Source organism: Convolutriloba macropyga, chromosome 6 (genome assembly GCF_964194025.1).
Source record: "Convolutriloba macropyga chromosome 6, txConMacr16.3, whole genome shotgun sequence".
Classification (NCBI taxonomy): domain Eukaryota; kingdom Metazoa; phylum Xenacoelomorpha; order Acoela; family Convolutidae; genus Convolutriloba; species Convolutriloba macropyga.
This window is the reverse complement of record NC_134473.1, coordinates 68858885-68876758: the sequence shown is the minus strand read 5'-3', so window position 1 is coordinate 68876758 and position 17874 is coordinate 68858885. Positions and strand designations below refer to the sequence as shown.

The following is a 17874-nucleotide window of genomic DNA, read 5'->3' as shown; positions in this document are numbered from 1 at the left end:
TGCAGCCCATTGCAGCCCTCTCTTACATGGCAATTTTAGTCGTGGGGGGTAATTCCCGAAAAGTCCTCCCATTGCAGCCCATTGCAGCCCACTCTTACATGGCAATTTTAGTCGTGGGGTAATTCCCGAAAAGTCCTCCCATTGCAGCCCATTGCAGCCCACTCTTACATGGCAATTTTAGTCGTGGGGGGTAATTCCCGAAAAGTCCTCCCATTGCAGCCCATTGCAGCCCACTCTTACATGGCAATTTCAGTCATGGGGGGTAATTCCTCAAAAGTCCTCCCATTGCAGCCCAACTCTTACATCATTTTACCCCCTCTGAACAAATTACCCCCACACTCTTACATCAATTTACCCCCCATAGACAAATTACCCCCCCCCACTCTTACATCAAAATGGGAGGATTTTAGGGAGGACATTCGACCCGGGAGGTTCAGATACCCTACGAAGGTGGAGAAAACGCGAAAAAAGAATAATCGTTTTACTCTTTTCAAGGAAAGTATATTCCAGGTGAAAGTAAATACACTACTGATTGGCTGAACTGGGTTTTTACAAATAAATACAGGGCAAAAAAAATCAATCAGCTTTCTAATGCTCAAAAAAGTATGTGTAAAACAAATTCAGGTATTATTGATAGATCTCACAGCTCTAATCGAAAGAAAAATTTTTAGATCAAAATTTTGCAATTTTTGCTTGCCAGATTTTAAATTCTAAAAAATACGAGTAAAAGCCAACTAAAAAAGAATTAAGAAGCTTTCGAGGGCATCAAAGTTTTTTTCGGACTTCAAAAGTTTTAAAACAAGGTGTGTAATTTGTTCAATTTACCGGTATCTAGGGTAGCATTAAAAGCAAACCCGGCAAAGCGAGAAAAATTCAAGGCAAAATTTTCAAAGAAAAGAAAATTTTATGAATTTTGTTGTTGCCAATTTTGTCCATAAAATGTCAACCCGAAACCTATAGTAATATTCCAATATCTTAAAATAAAGAAACAGACAGCACAATCATAGTATCTCAAATGTAAAGTGTATGTAAATAACATGAACAGTGCAATTCAGCTTCCACCTAGCTCTGATTTTAGTCTAGTGTTGTCACTATGATCAGAAAGCAACTTTAACTTACATTCCAGTACTGTCGGAAGTAGAACTGCATTCTAAAAGTCATCTCAGTGTCCGAAGGGGTTCCAAGATGCGAAATGTACATAGTCACATTTACAAGGGTCGGTTTGTAGTCTTCAGTAGGAGGCTTCATCATTTTTCCATAATTGTAGGGCGATAAAAGTCTGTTCAGCACTTCACCTTCTGCATGAGTGTAAATCGCTGCTACCAAATCTTGTTGCATTAATGTTGTGATTGCAAGCGACATAAGTAAACAAAGTGATTGAGTCGCAGCCATTTTGAAAGGTTGCGAAATCTGATACTTCCAGCAATAATCTTCTGTTTTTTTGTCAAAATCTAAAACAAAACTCGTCTCAGAGAATCAAGTGATGATAATTTTGAGAAATATATTTTCAGAAAAAAAATCACAATTGTATAAACAAATAGATTTTTGAATAGCAGTCAATAGTTTTTATACAGCAGTCACTGATGAAAACCAGGTTGTGAAAAATTTGCAGACGAGAAAACTGAAACCCTCGAAGTGCTTATTTTCTGCCAACTGTATTTTAGGTCGCAACTCAGTATGAAATATGTGATCGGACGTTTATTATTCCGTCAGTTTGAACAATCTATTTTAGTCGAAAATTGGCAAATTTATTTTGATCGAACTAAAATGCAACATGTGAGGGATGCATAGGTTTACATCATATTATTTTAAGTTTTTGGTGATAAAGTTTGGATTTCGCAATGCAATTTTCGATTTGTATTTAAAAAAGGCAAATATATCATTTTGCATACACTATGTTACCAAAAACTCCGCACAGCATTATTCCTGCTTTTAAAGCACGATTCGTGCTTCATGCGCATCATTTACGCTAAGGCGGGAAAAGAGGTCAGAAATTTAGAAGTTTTAAGAGAAATTTAATTCTCACTTTCGCCGCTTAAGCAGAAAAGATGGTTAAACCGCTTTGTTCTTTCACTGTTTGCCAAGTTGTTACGCTACAAGATGTCGAATTTTCATGGTCTGAAGTACAAAAGCAACTCAGATTGAAATCAAGATCCAGTGAACAGTATGCATTCAAACGTTACTTAAAAAAAACACTTTAGAGGCTCAAAAATCAGAGCGGATGAAAAGTCAGAAAAAAAGTTAGTTACCGATGTGTTGAAAGATCCCAAAATCTAACTAGAGCGAGTTAGAGTGGCTCACAACGCTTTCTCTTGCTACTATACAATTTCCATTGGTACAGTTAGACCAATTGTCAAAAGATTTGGCGTTTTTTCAAGAAATGCCGCAAAAAAGTCTGCTTGAAGAAGAAAAGCAAGTGTTTCTGTTCAAAATGGTGTATCAATAAGCTCAAGAAGCCTTTATCGTTATGACAAAATGTTGTTTTACAGATGAAAAAAGGGTGCGCAGCTCCAACGACGGAATTGTTAGAGTTTTTTGAAAAAATGGAACCAGAGTTCCGACAAATGACCACTTATGTTTTGAGGTGCAATACGATTAGATGAACGGAAATTGTTTTTAATTGACCAAACAAGCTAAAGGTTGTCGGTTATTGGAAATTTATAAAAATTGCAAAAAAATTGCATTTCCTGGCATTTTTTTAAAACAATATAATGCTCCTGTGCATAGATCGAAGATTATCGGCATTTTTGCAAGAAAACGAGTGGAAAGTACTGGAGTGGTCAGTATACACTCCATATCTGAATCCGATTAAAATTTTTTGAACAATTTTGAAGCAACGTTTACTAAAGCAGACAGTTTTCGGGAAAAATTTAGAAGAAAAAGTCTATGAAATTTTAAATGAAAATGACGCAGACGTCGTGAGAAACCTGTGTGAAAACTATACAAACCATCTACTAGACGTTTAAAAAGCGAAGTGCATAATTACGCGTTTTTGCAGAACAAATTTGAACTCAAAACATTATGTTATTTGATGTTTGTTTTGCTTTTTAAAAAATCTTCAGGTGTACTTAGCTTTTTGTTACCATAGCATATTTCGCTCTAATTTGAGTTATTGAGAGAATGTTAAGCTTTATAATTTCATTATTTTGTCAAAATTGATAATGTGGAAGACAAAATTCATGCAAAAAATCAACCAAAACAACTAAAAAAGTATCACTCTGAGACCTTTCGTTTCGATGATTTCGTACAATATTCGATCTGAATTTTCCGTAACTTTTTTCTCGTTATCTTCTGTTGAGCAGAAATATTTTTGCGGTTTATAAAGAATCAAATTCTTACATTTGGCCTGAATTCTGTACATCTTAAAAATTTCCGTTTTTGATAAATCATAGTTTTACATAAATGGCAATTGGAATTATCACGCATTGTTTCTCACATCTTTTAGCTAGTCATTTCCTCTATAAGTATTTCATCTTTTGGTTATCTTTGGCTTTAATCTCTTTTCGTGCAATTAACTTCTCTATGGATGATCATTTACGTTGGTTTTCAATGTGATTTTGAAACGAATTTGTTTTTGCGATGCTGCTTCAACAGCTAATATTTGAAAGCATTTTATTCAACTCGATGGTGAGCACCTTTAGTTTTCAGTCAAAGCAAAGAAAGCTTTGCAACAAAGGATGATGCAGAAAAGTTATGAAGTCATTGTACTCATTTAGAATAAAAACACATAAAAGTAACAAGATTTATCATTATTCACAAAAACTAATTTTCAGAAATTTTTTTAAGAAATAATCTTTATTTGTGAATAAATTTGACTTCTTTCAAATCGACTGCTTCCACTTTTCAAAAACCAAAAAAAAATGAATAAAAACCAATTAAAGATAATTCAGTACTACAAGTTTTCCCGACACAATTTTTTTGTGGTTTTGTGGTTTGTTTAACTACCGGGCTGCGGAAGCAGCCCGGTAGTTAAACAAATGTGATTGATTTCTGTATGGAAATATTGTTAGTTAGATTTGATAAAATGTTCCGATCGGATTCAAACCTGTTTTTAAACTTTTCGGAAAATTAAAAGAAGCAAAATAAAAAATAATAATTCCAATTAGGAGATAATTTAACCTAATAAGGCTCTACAATAAACCGACAATCTAGAACTTGAGTTACTATTTTAACTTACGCATAAGGAACTAATTTATTTATACGGAACTTAGCTATATAAAAAGTCACCGTTATGTGCAAAAATTTCCTGAACAACTGTCACTTTTTTTGCCAAATTGAATAGATTTTTGGGTTAATTCTTCTGTGGTTACCATTCAAATTTACGATTCAATTGACAATATAACAAAACATATGAGCAATTTTTCAAGCTGTCAATTTCCTGTTTTTGTGTTTTTACTCCACGAATGAAAAGAAATGCTTGCACTTCTTATATTCAATGTGTTCATCTGTTAAATTGCTTTAAAAACAGATTGTGTACAAACGCTTGTGAATATGACTTGAAAGTTTTATCCGATATCGGTTGCATCATAACATATAACTTTGTACTTACGTTCACTAAAATTGGTGGTGAAAAACTTGCAAAAATTAGGACGAACAGCTCAGCTATTAAACTATGTATAATTCTGGAGATTTCGAACAAGATATTGATCAGCTAATCAAATATGCCTTACAGATAACTCAGAGCTACTCTAGAAGTTGTAATATTGTTTAGATTGTAGACAAATTGGTTGTCACTTCAGTATGTTCTGCTTTCGAATGTCTTTCGAATTTTCAAAGTTGTTGTATTGAGTTCTCCGTTCAAATTTGTTTAGCATGAGTTATCAGTGGTTTAACATTGTAATGCAGGTTGGCAGGTGGGACCCTCAAACGTACCTAGATAGAGATCAACACTCCTGCAAAATCGAGTCTAGAATTGCCCCCGGCCACCATGAAACTATTTTTTCCATCACCATTTCTGAACAAAATACAGAAAAACAGTTTGTACAGTCTAAAACGAGGTTTGATTGTCCATCATAAAATTATATATACCATTATAAACATGCTGGCATATCAATTATAAAGTTTTATGGATTTTTATGGGTGGGCTGAAGGAAATCAGTTTTTTTTTAGTTTTATATACACAATGATTACGGAGCCACAGAATGATTCGGCTTTTTTGAAGCGCAGCAAAAATTGAATTCAAATTCTGTGATCCGTTTTTTTTAGTTTTGTTCAGTACCGGGCCGACCCCGGTGTTAACGTCTGAGCTAAACTTAATTTTTCATCAAAAATTATAAGCCCATCCTTGTTATCGCCTACGAGAAGTCATCAAACTCCGAATAACTTTAGAGCGATGATAACCTTTTTATACAAATATTCTCGCGATTTCATTATATTACCAAATCTCCTTCTAGCTGTCAACCCGAAAAAAAGACAAGCGAAGAAGTTTAGGTCTTTTCCGTGTTTAAGTGGAAAAAATTCTAGTTTTCATAAGCAATAAAAAACACATACTTGGGCCCAGGTTTCAGCCTTAATCCACACTTAATTACCAGTGTTAAGTGCGTGATGTTCATTCTACTCCTATTTATGAGTGGAAGAGTGTAAGTAAATTCCATTGTAGTTAAACTCTTGTCTACTCTCGAATCACGCATTTTGTAAAAATTATAATTTATTAATTTAGTTTGGACTGACAGAAAATTCACTCTCATTTACACCATTACATTTTAAGTTTTGCTTTTTATACTCTTCCACCGTTCTCCAGTCGGTTAAGCATGTTAATCTTGCAAGATCTTGACAAAATCATGAAAGACTAAGCATAATCTGTGTTGCACGAATCTTTTTACATTAACATCCAATATTTGCATGATTCTTGCAAAATTAACATCCGAAAAGCATTGAAGAGGCCAAAAATGCCTCAAAGTCTGAAAAACATTAAAGAACGCCACACAATAGCCGTTCAGACTCCAAATCGCAAGAGAGCCCAGAAACCCATCCTATTCTACTCTAAAACAATTAGTTCTTTGAATTTTTTTGAAAAAATAAAAAACAAAGAAAACGCCTCAAAAGCATTTCAAAAGCATCAGATTATTACGACTTGCAAAATTTTGCATGATTAATATCGTCTTGCAAGATCTTGCAAGATTAGCGTCTTTTTCCAAAAATCTTGCAAGACTATTCAAGATCAACTTCCGGCTTTTACCAGGGTTGTATGTGGAAAAGAGTGTACAGCTAGTTTGCGTGTACAAAAGATTCATTTTCTTCGTGAATAAAATTCAGATCACTCTTTCGAAAATGTCCTGCGTTTTCGTTTATGCTCAATCTCCGGCTTAGCTGTTACCAGTAAGTCGCGACCACCATTTGCTCCAAAATATAACAAGTTCTATAATAGACTATGATGTTCATAATGATTAGGACACAATTATTGAAATAACAAGCAGAAATGCACTGATACTATCTAATTCTGCTTTGAATTTTTTTACTTCATACGCATCTTTGTTATTTTTGTCTCTCAAAGGTAATCCCGTATTAGAGATCAAGTGATCAACGGCATTTCCAGGAAAAAAATTAATGGAAATCGGTTTTCAAGCTAGTTCTAGTTTTTCTTCTTGTGAGTTTTTCCTTGTATGAAATATCTGCAGCTATTTCATAAATATCAACTATGTGACCAAACAGAAACATTTTCCTCCAACAAAATTTTTTTTGGGTGCCGGTGGTAAAGCGAAAAGTCAATAAAGGATTTCTTAATAACCGCGCTCTACTATTTTATTAATATTTTTTTTTTGAAAAATTGTACATCATTCGATGTGAGAAAATTGTAATCGTTTCATTATATAATTCCCGAGTTGGGTACATGTAAAAAGTGTACCAAACTCACGGCAGCTTAGCAGTAATCCAAAAAAACTCTGAGTTCACTATTGATAAGTTTAGCAAACTTTTACCGCAGTCGTCACTAAAAAACGCCAAAATAAATGTTTGAATTTCAACGCTAAATAGTTTTTTGTTTTATTTATTAATTTTTCCCCTAGCTTTGAATCGCGGGGAATGTAACACTTTAACTAACTTTGGAAAGTTGTAACAATAGAACTGTGGTTTTAACTAACCCCAAATACTGCTAACGAATTATATCTGAGAGTACTTGACTTTACTATCTTCAGAAAAGCGGTCAGTCATACTACCGATGCAGCAAAGCTCTCCTGAATATGTTATTTAGCTTCATATAACACAAGATGAGTTAATATACTACTCTGTTCTCAAATTAGTTTGTTCCATATATATAAAACGACCTTTCATCTAGAGGTACATGCAACACAATGTTAGAGCCAATTATCTAAGCTGTAACAATTGTAATTCGTTCCTAGTCACTCTCCTGCTTAGTGGTTACCCGTTAGTTGTAACCACCAAGAGGACGTGCTAGAAAAAAAAAACATTTTTTTGTGCTCCAAACATACAAACACACAATCTTCTATCATGGCCTAGGATGATCATAATATTCAGAACAGGTAACCGTGCATTGACTTTCTCTGATTCTGCTGTGAGGTTTTTTCTTCAATCGCCTCCTTTTCCGTGATTTTTTTTGTTCAAGATTACTCCCGATTAGAGATCAAAGTGATCAACGGAATTTCCAGGACAAAATTCAGTGTCATACAGCGTCAAGAGTCGGTGTCAAGATATTTCTATCTTTCCATCATTTAAATTTTGTCTCGTCCCTTTTTTGAAAAGAAAAAATATTTGCAGCTAAATCATACAGTTCAAATGTCAACTATATGACCAAAAACGTTAATTTTTTTCTGATAAATTTTTTTTTCGGAGTTCTGATATTCAAGAAAATAGGCCATAAAAGATTTCATAATAACCATGCTGCAATATTTTATTATTATCTGCTGAAGAAATTGTACACCATTTATTGTTTGATTTTGTTCCGTGTGCTGATCTATTAATCCAAGCATGATTTTGTGCTAGATTAATTTTTGTGGAGATTTTTTAAACATTTCAGTTGAAACCAGTTCATTACTTTTTACACAACCAAATCAAGGAGTGTGCTTTGTCTATCTTTAGTTTCTTTCTGACTAATTTGCTATTTTTTTTGTCAATTTTCCCTTGAAATTTTAGACAAAGTTCAAATTTCTTTGTGGGGTCAAATTTGAAGGAAGAAAAAGAAAAAGATTGGACTAGACTAGAACTCATTTAATCCCGGGATGGGGTTCCAACGATAGATTTACCTTTACCTTTTTTCGATGACCCTGATGATATATATATATATATATATATATATATATATATATATATCCTTTTGATGAAATATATTAAATTGATAAAAATCAAATTATATCAACGATTCATGGTAATTTTGCAGAACCCCAAAATTAAATTTCACAGCAATTTTTTTATCTACTGCGTTGATAAATTACGTATCCTTTAATGAAAACAAAAGGCCTGCTTTTTTCAAATTTCAGCCGGCAAAGATGGAAGTCTAGATGAAGCATACAATTGCGCCCAGTAGAAAATTTCTAATTTTGGATCAAAAAAGCTTTGGAAGGCGAGCTATGTGTAAAATAAGGTAACTAAGTGCTTCAAATTGGGGGTTCACGGGTCTGAAAATGACATATCAAACAATAAAAGTGAAAAATGAACAGCAATTTTTGGCATTGTTGCAAATTGAAATTATTAAATTGAATCTAACAAACGGCTGGGAAATCTAGTTACATTTTTGGTGGAATTGAGACAATCAGTTTTAAACAGCGGGGAATTTTGTTCCCCATGCTTTGCATAGTTGCAATTGAATTGACCGAAAATTGAAATTTAATTTCTGACATCAAATTTCGACCGTCAGTGTCCCAAATGTAAAGACTAAAAAACGCATCAGTGTATCAATCATGTATTTAATTTGGGCTCAAATCATTTCGGCCAGATTTTTATTTATTGATGTACATCTGGCTTTACAATATTTTGAAACGATTTTCAGTGATTGAAAATCAGATGAGAAGTTAAATAAAAAAAGTGACGAAAAAGTGATGTTTAACCAATGGTTATCGTAAAAGCCCATTTTATCCACTTTCGATTGCCAACCGATCATTTTAACATACGTAATTTTGAGTGCGCTAATTCAAATACAACGCGCAAGAAGTACAATCACTTTTCTGTTCGTTTCAAACCATTAATGATCAGAACAATTCGTCAAATTAATAGCCTGCGTGGAGGTTTCAATGCTGAAAATTGGTAAAATTTAAAATTGTGCATTCATTTAAAATTGTCATTTTTGTTAACATAGTTGTTCATAGGGCATAAGTGAGATTAGATATTCGTGGTCTGTTTGTGTGCAGTTTAAATTAAATTTTATTCTCACTGCCAATTCAAAATTGGGTTGAACTGTTTTAAGTTACAATTATAGATCGCCAACACGGTAAATCTAGAAAGGAAGAAAACAAGAATTAATTTCTCCGTATTTAAATAAATAAGTATCAAATAATTATAATAATTCAATAATGACTTATTCGAGAGACCCGGAGAGGACAGACAGACAACGGGACAACACAGTCCAAAAGTTTCTGCCCTTCTGATTAAAGACTTTACCACCTTTCAACTAAAAAAAGAAAAAGAAATAAAATTTGTATATTTTCAAATTTTTTCACACAGAAAAGGGTGCTTTTATGTGTTTCACTTGTAACTATTACCTCCCCCAATCTCATGATGTATTTCATGAAACAACTGATGAATAATTTTATTAAAAAATTGTTTTGAATTTTTTTTTAAAGTTTTTTCTTGGTCATTTTCAATTTCTTCTTTAGAAAAATGTCAAAATCTGGCGTTCTATTGATGCTACTGGGGTCATTTTTTTCTCACAGAAAAGCAAATCTATTTGAGTACTCATAAAGCACGTTGGAGAGGGGTATGGGAAAAACTCTTTTACAGCCGGAAAAAATGTTTTATCAATTCTTGATTATTTAGTGTATAACCATCTTTCAATTTATGATAAATTAAGTTAGTCCTTCTTACTGTATTTCCCGTCATTGTATCAAAGAGAGCTTGCCTGGCTAGGATGTTAGCCACTCGATATCGAATAGAACATATTTCAATTTTAGTTTTGCACAATGGTTAATTTAATAAAGAATGAGCGGCTCCTGGTATTTTTCAAAGCTAAAAAAATTTTTTATGAAGTTTTCGGAATGCAATTGGATCAATGATCTCAGAACAAATTCAAAAGCTCATAAATAAGTAGTTCATACGCATTTAGTTTTTTGTTTTTCACGAAAGTGTCTTCTGAGTTGTCAAAGCGTTTACGGAAATAAATGAACTTTAGACTTTTTTCGGCAGGATGGAATTTTTCGTCAGTGGCGTGTCATCTACGCGCTGTAACTTTGCACGCCCAATGCGAGTGCACATGCCAAAAGTTCCTAACAATTTCAATCAACTAGAGCCAGTTCCGACTCCACCTTTTGAGATCCCACAGGAGAATACACCAGCTACGGCTCTTCCGACAAAGAAATGGATTCGTCCTTCCATGTGCGGCTGCCCCCCGTGATACTTTACAGCAAGTTCCTACAAGATGTGGCAAACGTAACCGTAGAGCCCAAAATTCTACGGCTTTAAACAAGACGAATCGAACGGCAATTCCACTCATACTTGCCCCTCGAATTTGAACGTCCCAAAGAGAAAAGAACGAGCAGGCGACATCGAATCGTTCCAGCCATGTTTTTTTTTACAATTTATAATTATGCAACCTTACAAATTTAGCGTTACAACAACACAACTTTTATACAGACATCTTTTATACCAGAAACCCCTCTTGAGGTGAACTGCTGTTGGTTCTACAAATTCATTTAGTCGTTATTATTGACAATGAGTTTCATAACCCAGTTAGTTGTCATTTTAACTTCTTTTTACGTGAAAATTTACACAGAAAACCTTTATCTAAGGCAACGTTCGGCAACGTTTACTGATGGAGCCTCCTGAGATTTGGTCAGTTTGGAACCCACTTTTCTAGGATTTGAGATCAATTTGGGCAGATATGAAGTTATATAACGTTTTTCACTCGTCCTACAACTTCAGTAGCCATTTTTTTTTTTGAATTCTTCGTAATCGAACGCATTGAACTTCTCTTCAAGTGTCCAGACTGCTATTAGGTTATTTTGCTGAAAATCTATCTAGATACATCTTCCATATCTAACTAAAATAGTTCTAAAAGAATAGGGAAGAAGAAACAGCTATCTTGTTAGGCAATTTAACACTTGAAGACACTTCCTGGCTTTAAAAAAACGATGAGCGTTGCGCGAGCCAGTGATTTCTGTGTGGACTAAATCCAAAAACACCTGGGAGGCATTACCATGAAAAAGAGGTTCGAGGAAATTGCAATCATCATATGCTCAAGATGAGGCTGTTCGTTAAGAAAAATGAAGCAGCTGATAAAAAGCAGAATTACAGCTGATCATTACCAATAATAGCCCTGATTCTAACGGCTAACATTGTGAAATTATTTTTGAGCAATGACGGAATTGTAACACACTTTTCACTCGCTTGACCATCGGCTTAACCATTTTATTTCGGCTTGCTCAGCTTCTTACTTTAAAAAAAAATTATCTATTTCCAAACGATTGATGACACAATCGATTAAAAAATGAAGGCTTGCAGACATGTATAGTAGAAAAAAATTGTGCAAACAATTCCAATGCATCGATCCGTCCTCACTTATCGCGGTTTGAAATAAATGAAAGTATAATTTTCGGAAATAGTTTGATCTTAGCATTCCTGAACTAGACGCACGCATCGGTATGGAACAATGAACTCATAATAGTCAAATTATTAGATTAAATATATAAGTATATGAAAAAAGGAAAATGGTACATATCTACAGATGTGACAAAATATTTAGAAAAAAAATATTTACAGCACTAACAGCGAATGAAATTTTGATTAATATTGTGATACTAAAACTCTCAATCTTGATAAGTTTTTTTTTCAACTTTCACCCAAATTTTCATTCCAGGTGCGAAGACCAGCAGATGTAAAATTTTCAAACAAACATTTTCCAATTAAATTTAACTCCAACTAAATTGAAAAATTTTATATTCCACCCAGTAATTTGCTTTAGGGTATGCTCATGAATTTGTTTTGTAGGATCTGTATAGCCATCGGTACCCTGACCTTTATTGCCCCAAAATGGGTTAATTTTCCTGGACTTCATGCCGAAATGTTTCCGGACATAGTCCACTGTTTCCTGGGGTGAAGTTGTGAGAGCCTCTGTTTTGACCAATAGGATTTGAGATGAGTGGAAATAACGTAGAAATTCGTAGAGAATGCTGTGATAGTTTGAGTAGTTGATATTTGCACTGGCAGTGATGAACTGCTCCAGTGATGTCCTTATATGTCGCCTTCTGACGTCACTGCTGTACTGCGAAAGCTGAAAATCACACAATGGTGAGTGTGATCTTTTCCGTTTGTGTCCCCCCCCCCTTCCCTCCTCCCAGTACGTTATGCTCCCCCAGTTACAAAGCCAAAGCACGTGCCATTACATAGTTATATCATTACGAAAAATTATGGCACGTGCGTCTGGGGGAGGGGGGTGCAAATAATATGCACCGACTAAGCTGGGGGGGGGGGGGGGGGGGGGGGTTCAAACGGAAAAGAATTGTCTACTAGACTAATTAAGACACAAAAATCATGAGTTTATTCACATATGGGGATCTTTTCCATTTGTGCCCCCTTCCATTCCCAGCTTAGTGGGTGCATATTATTAACACCCCCCCGGACGCACGTGCCATATTTTTACATAATGATTTACTATGTAACGGCACGTGCTCCATAACTGAGGGGTGCATAACTTACTGGGGGGGGGGGGACACAAACGGAAAAAATCCACATATGGTTATGAAAGCAAAAAAATGGATCGATATATCTTTTATGCCCCCAAGTACACGCGCTCACTGCGGGGATAACAGAATAGACCAAAAAATTTGTTCACGGTGGTTAAAAGGAAAATTCCTCTAACCCACCGTTAACAAATTTTGTTGTTATAACCATATGTGAATAAACTAATGCTTGTTTTTGCTCTGATAATCGCCTGTCTTATGTAGCCTAATAATAGTTGGGAGCATCCATTACAGTTTTGAAAGACATTACAAATGGGTTCAGATATCGTTTACAGGGGTAACTTGACGGGGTGCTTGGGTAACAAATTACTAGGTCTTTGATGGTTGAATGGTTACAAATGACCGAGACATCAATATACACTATGGTACCAAAAACCGACGCACAGCATGATTTCTACTTTTAAAGCATAATTCCTCCTTCAAAAGTATGATTTGCGCTCAGGCGTGAAAACAGTTGTGACATTCCGAGGTTTTAAGAGAAATTTCATTCTCATTTTCTCCGCTGAAACAGAAAAGCTGACAAAGCGACTCGGTAATGTGCGCTCGCACATAAGGTTCCGACCCCGCTCATCCACAATTTTGGCTTGATTGTCTACCAAATGAGGAACATAGAAAAACCCGAAAATTCAAGTATTAAAAAAAAAAATTGGTGTATGAACGAAAAGAAAGTCTCCAAAGCAAATAAATGTGGTGGAGGAAAAATGGCGCATTAGACTGATGAGATGTGCAAATATTAAGAAAGGGAGTCAAGACGAACAGCAAAATCAAACAACAGCAAAAACAAAAATTAATTACACCAAAAACTTCATGTCCGTTTTAAAAAACAAAACTTAATAACAAAGTCAAAATACCGTCAGATAAAACTGATATTAAACAAAATAACTTGTAATTCACCAGAAAAGATAAGGGAGTAGTCAATAAAAAGGCTTGGTAACAATTAGACAAGAAAGAACAAAAACAGTAAAGTTGAAAAATTCGCTTTTTTTTTTAAAAAAAAACAATTAATTTCAAAATAATGAAAACCATTAGAAATCAAATAAAATATCCCATAGGTGTACGGTTGCCAATGCTTCCATAGAAGGAATTGAGAGCTGCCGGTATTCAATTTTTTAAGCGGTTCCAAAAAGAACATATAGACAACAAACAAAAACTCAAATGAAACTTGGCAGAAAATGCTTTGAAACCGTAAAGCCATACTATGGCCATCAAAATGTGTTCAATTGCAATCAACAATAGTGTATCATGTGTGTGACCTCTCATTAATGAAGCAAGGTAACAAGTAGACAAATGGTAAACGAAATGCAAAAATAATTAACTTATTTTTTTTCGAAAAAAAAAATTTCCCAAGACATGAACGCCATTAATTACAGTATAAAACAATTAATTAGGTTCGTATATTGTTCCAAAAGAAACCCATGAGAATTGTAATTATCCCGAATATGTCTTTTGTCTACAAAAAGAACGTCAAACATGACAAAAATCAAAAAGTAATTTGCTTTTTTTTCGTGTCGAAGCCAGTAAAGTCAACGAATTCTTTAAAAACATTAGATTGCGTGACACTAATCCCCTTTTGGAACCTCTCTTTGGCAACAAAAATGTCATAATTGATCTGTAATTAACGAGACTAGATAACAACCAGACAATAAAACGAACAAAATTGCGAAGTTAAAAAGTGTTTTTTTTTAATTTGGAAAACAGTTGTTTCAGAGTCATGAAAAATATCAGCTATCTACTAAAATCAGAATATCGTTTCATCTATTCTTCCATGAAAAGGCAATGAAACCGGGTCATTGTACAGTAAAATTTCAAACGACTAAAAAGACAAAGTAAAAAAGGCAGTTAAAGACAATTTAAAAAAATCAATTAAACTCTTCGAGAAAGTAGTGCCAAAGCCGTTAAAATCATAATCTATATCTTCAAGCATTTTAATAAAAATGAATGGTGCTTTATTTTGAAAGCCAATAATGTGATATAAGAACTGTCAATAACGTGATAATGTGACAAAACCAGAAAACGTGAAAAATGGGCAAATACCTAAAAATTAAGAAAATTTGAAATCTAGTCGTATCAAAGCCAGTAGCCAAAACTTAAGGCGTAAAATCGCAATAAAGATTAAAATTGATTTGAATAGAAAGATGAAGCATTCTATCTTTGCTGACAATAAGCTACAAGTTGACCAAAGAAAGAGAAAAATAGAGGCAAAAGTTCAATAAGTCGTTATTTATTTGAAAATCAAGTGCTTTTAAAAGTCAAAACGACCATAAGCTATCAAGTAATCAACTAGATACAATAATGTGGAGCTAATTAGGAACCCAATTGGAACTATCATTAGTGAGCTTTTTTGAAATGTAATGTTATTTATTTATTGTAGAAGAGATCGAATTTTTTTTATAAAAAAGACCGACTGTTCACAATCCGAATTATTTCTGGATTATACCAGTCCAAGATTGGTCCAACATTAGCCCTGCTAATGCCGTTTGTTTTTTAAGAACACTTAATTTTCCAATTGTTGTAGATATTGATTTGTTGTTAGGTAAAAAATCAAAAATATATGCTGCGTTTTTGATAATCAATGAATAAAGTTAGCAAAAAACGGCGCAGTTTTAATTACAGAGCACTCTCAACGGAATTCGAATTAAAAAAGAGCCCCTTTTTGAGTCTAAAAAAATTGTGTTAGTGGTGTTTAGGTCTGTATTTCCTGTAAATTTAATCAAAATGGACTAAAGGAACTTATTTCGTGCTGTTATTGAAGAAAAAGTCTTAATTTTGAAATGTTTAGCCAGAATTTTTAACAAAAAAATAATAAAAATAGCCTACAATATTCTTTGGATTGTTTTTGTTTTTACAAATAAAAATCGACAACACTTTCAAAAAAAATTAACAAATTTTAGCAAAATTTGCGAAGTTTCATTCAAAAATTCCGGAAAAAGTGAACAAAATCTCGCCGGAATTCACACTATTTTCTCAAAATTTAAACCTCGATAACTCCATGTAAAAAACGAAAATTGAAAAAAATTTTGATTCCATATTCTACGCTGGACAAGCTTTCTAATGATACCAGTCTCAACTCTCTCCGATGAATATATCTGTCGGTCAAAACTGACTGAACAAAAAAAAACCCGTTTGAGTATATAGCTCCTTCCCCCTCAAAAGGGGTCGAAACAATTAAATCATTTTGTTCTTTCGCTGCTTGTTACGCTGCGAGATTTTGGATGGTCGTGTCAAGATCCAGTGCATAGCATGCGTAAAAACGTTTTCTGCAAAATAACAGTTTTGAGGTCAAGAAATCGAGAGGAAGACCCCCAAAATTGTCTGCAAAAACTGAAAAGAATTAGGTAACGACGTTTCAAAACCTCTCTAGAGCGTAACAGAGTTACTAAAAACGCTTTCTCTCGCTACGAGTTTTTTTCGAAAAGTTGCTGCAAAAAAGTCAGTTTGAAGAAAAAGTGTGAAGTGTTTTTGTTCAAAAGGGTGTGTCAATATGCTCAAGCAGCCTTTGTCGTTCTGGCAAAATGTTGTTTTTACTCGTGAATCAAAGGTGCGCTTTACCATTGACGGAGTTGTACGAGTTCTTCGAAGAAATGGAATGAGATTTCTTGAAAAAAAAACAGAAAAAAATTGAGTTTGGACAAACGATCTTGTATGCTTAGGGGTGCAATACGATCAGATGGACGGAAAATGCTTATTAAGTGTCCAAACAAGCTGAAAGCTGCCGGTTATTTGGAATTTTTGAAGAACTACGAAAAGATTTATTTTCGGGACATTATTTTTCAACAAGATAATGCTCCTGTGCATAAATCAAAGACTATCGGCAACTTTCTCCAAGAGAAGGATTGAAAGGTACTGGAATGGCCGGCATATCGCCCACATTCATATCCAATTAAAATTTTAGGGGCAAATTTGAAGAAGCGGTTACGAAAACAAACAGTAGTTAGTTTTTTTGGAAAATTTAGTAGAAAAAGTCAGAAATTTGGAACAAAATTGACCCAGATATCTTTAGAAACCCGTGTGAAAAATATACAAACCGTCTGCTAGACGTTAAAAAAGCTTTAAAAACGTAATGACGTGTTATTAGAGAACAAATTTTAGCTCAAAATGCCCTATTATTTGATGTCTAGTGCTTTTTAAAAAACCTTCAAGTGTACGTAGCTTTTTGTTACCATAGTGTAATTCGCAACATTTCGATGACAAGATATCATGAAGATTACAAGATCCCGGGAAGAAAAGGTTTAACAACCTGCCTAAAATTGGCTTACAAGTTAATGGAAACGGGTTTTATTGCTAACCTAATCACACAGTATTTGCGCACCTGCTTAAACGATACCCTCCTCAACCCCCCCCCCCCCCCTCCTCCTCCTGGATAACATTTCACTCACCAGTCTGTCGTATGGGTCCCTGAGAAGCATGACTAGTCTGGCATTGGGGTTACTGCAGAATAACTTCTTGGCATGAGAGGCAGCGTAAAAGGGACACGCGTCCAGAAGGTAGTCTTTTTTCTGGCTATTCGTATGTCCACACGACCGACACCCATTTATAGCTGGTTGTCCTGCGCTGGTTTGGGCTAAAATACCAATCACTTTATAGTAGTAGTAGTTGCACTGGAATCTTCTGCGAAAACACCTCATTGGATTTTAGACCTTCGCGAAAAGGTTGCTGATTAGAACCCGCCTGATCAGACAATCTTCGCGCCCAAAATTACAGTCTATCTCCTTCTGGGCGCATGAAATTCTGGACAATGGTATGAATTTGAGTCTGATGAGAGGCGGTTTTGAGCTCACGAAGATCTAGAAAATTGTTAGGGTTGATTCTGATCAGAGGTCATTTTAGTTTGAGACTGTCAGATCAGAATTATTTTTGGTATGGGGCCTCAATCTGGGGCAAATCTTTTGTTCTAATGTTTCACCAGATTTCTTGTACACTGTAGAAGACGTAAAATCACCCCCCCCCCTTAAATTTGATTTTTGGTCATGATAATTTGTTTGGTTGTCATAGTTTCATATCAGGTCCCTCAGCCAGCTAAGGCATGGCCGTG

General features: G+C 34.6%; 1 protein-coding gene across 1 annotated transcript in view; it reads right to left on the bottom strand.

Moving 5' to 3' along the window:
* Positions 1–11753: 11753 nt before the first annotated feature.
* Positions 11754–17874, bottom strand: part of LOC142341159 (uncharacterized) — a 33352-nt gene continuing 27231 nt past the window's right edge. Inside the window, exons 5-6 of the mRNA XM_075392054.1 lie at positions 17219–17403; positions 11754–12373 (exon numbers count right to left, since the gene is read on the bottom strand). Coding sequence (XP_075248169.1) covers positions 11987–12373; positions 17219–17403 — 572 coding nt within the window. The 3' untranslated portion in view covers positions 11754–11986. The remainder of the gene's footprint in view (positions 12374–17218; positions 17404–17874) is intronic.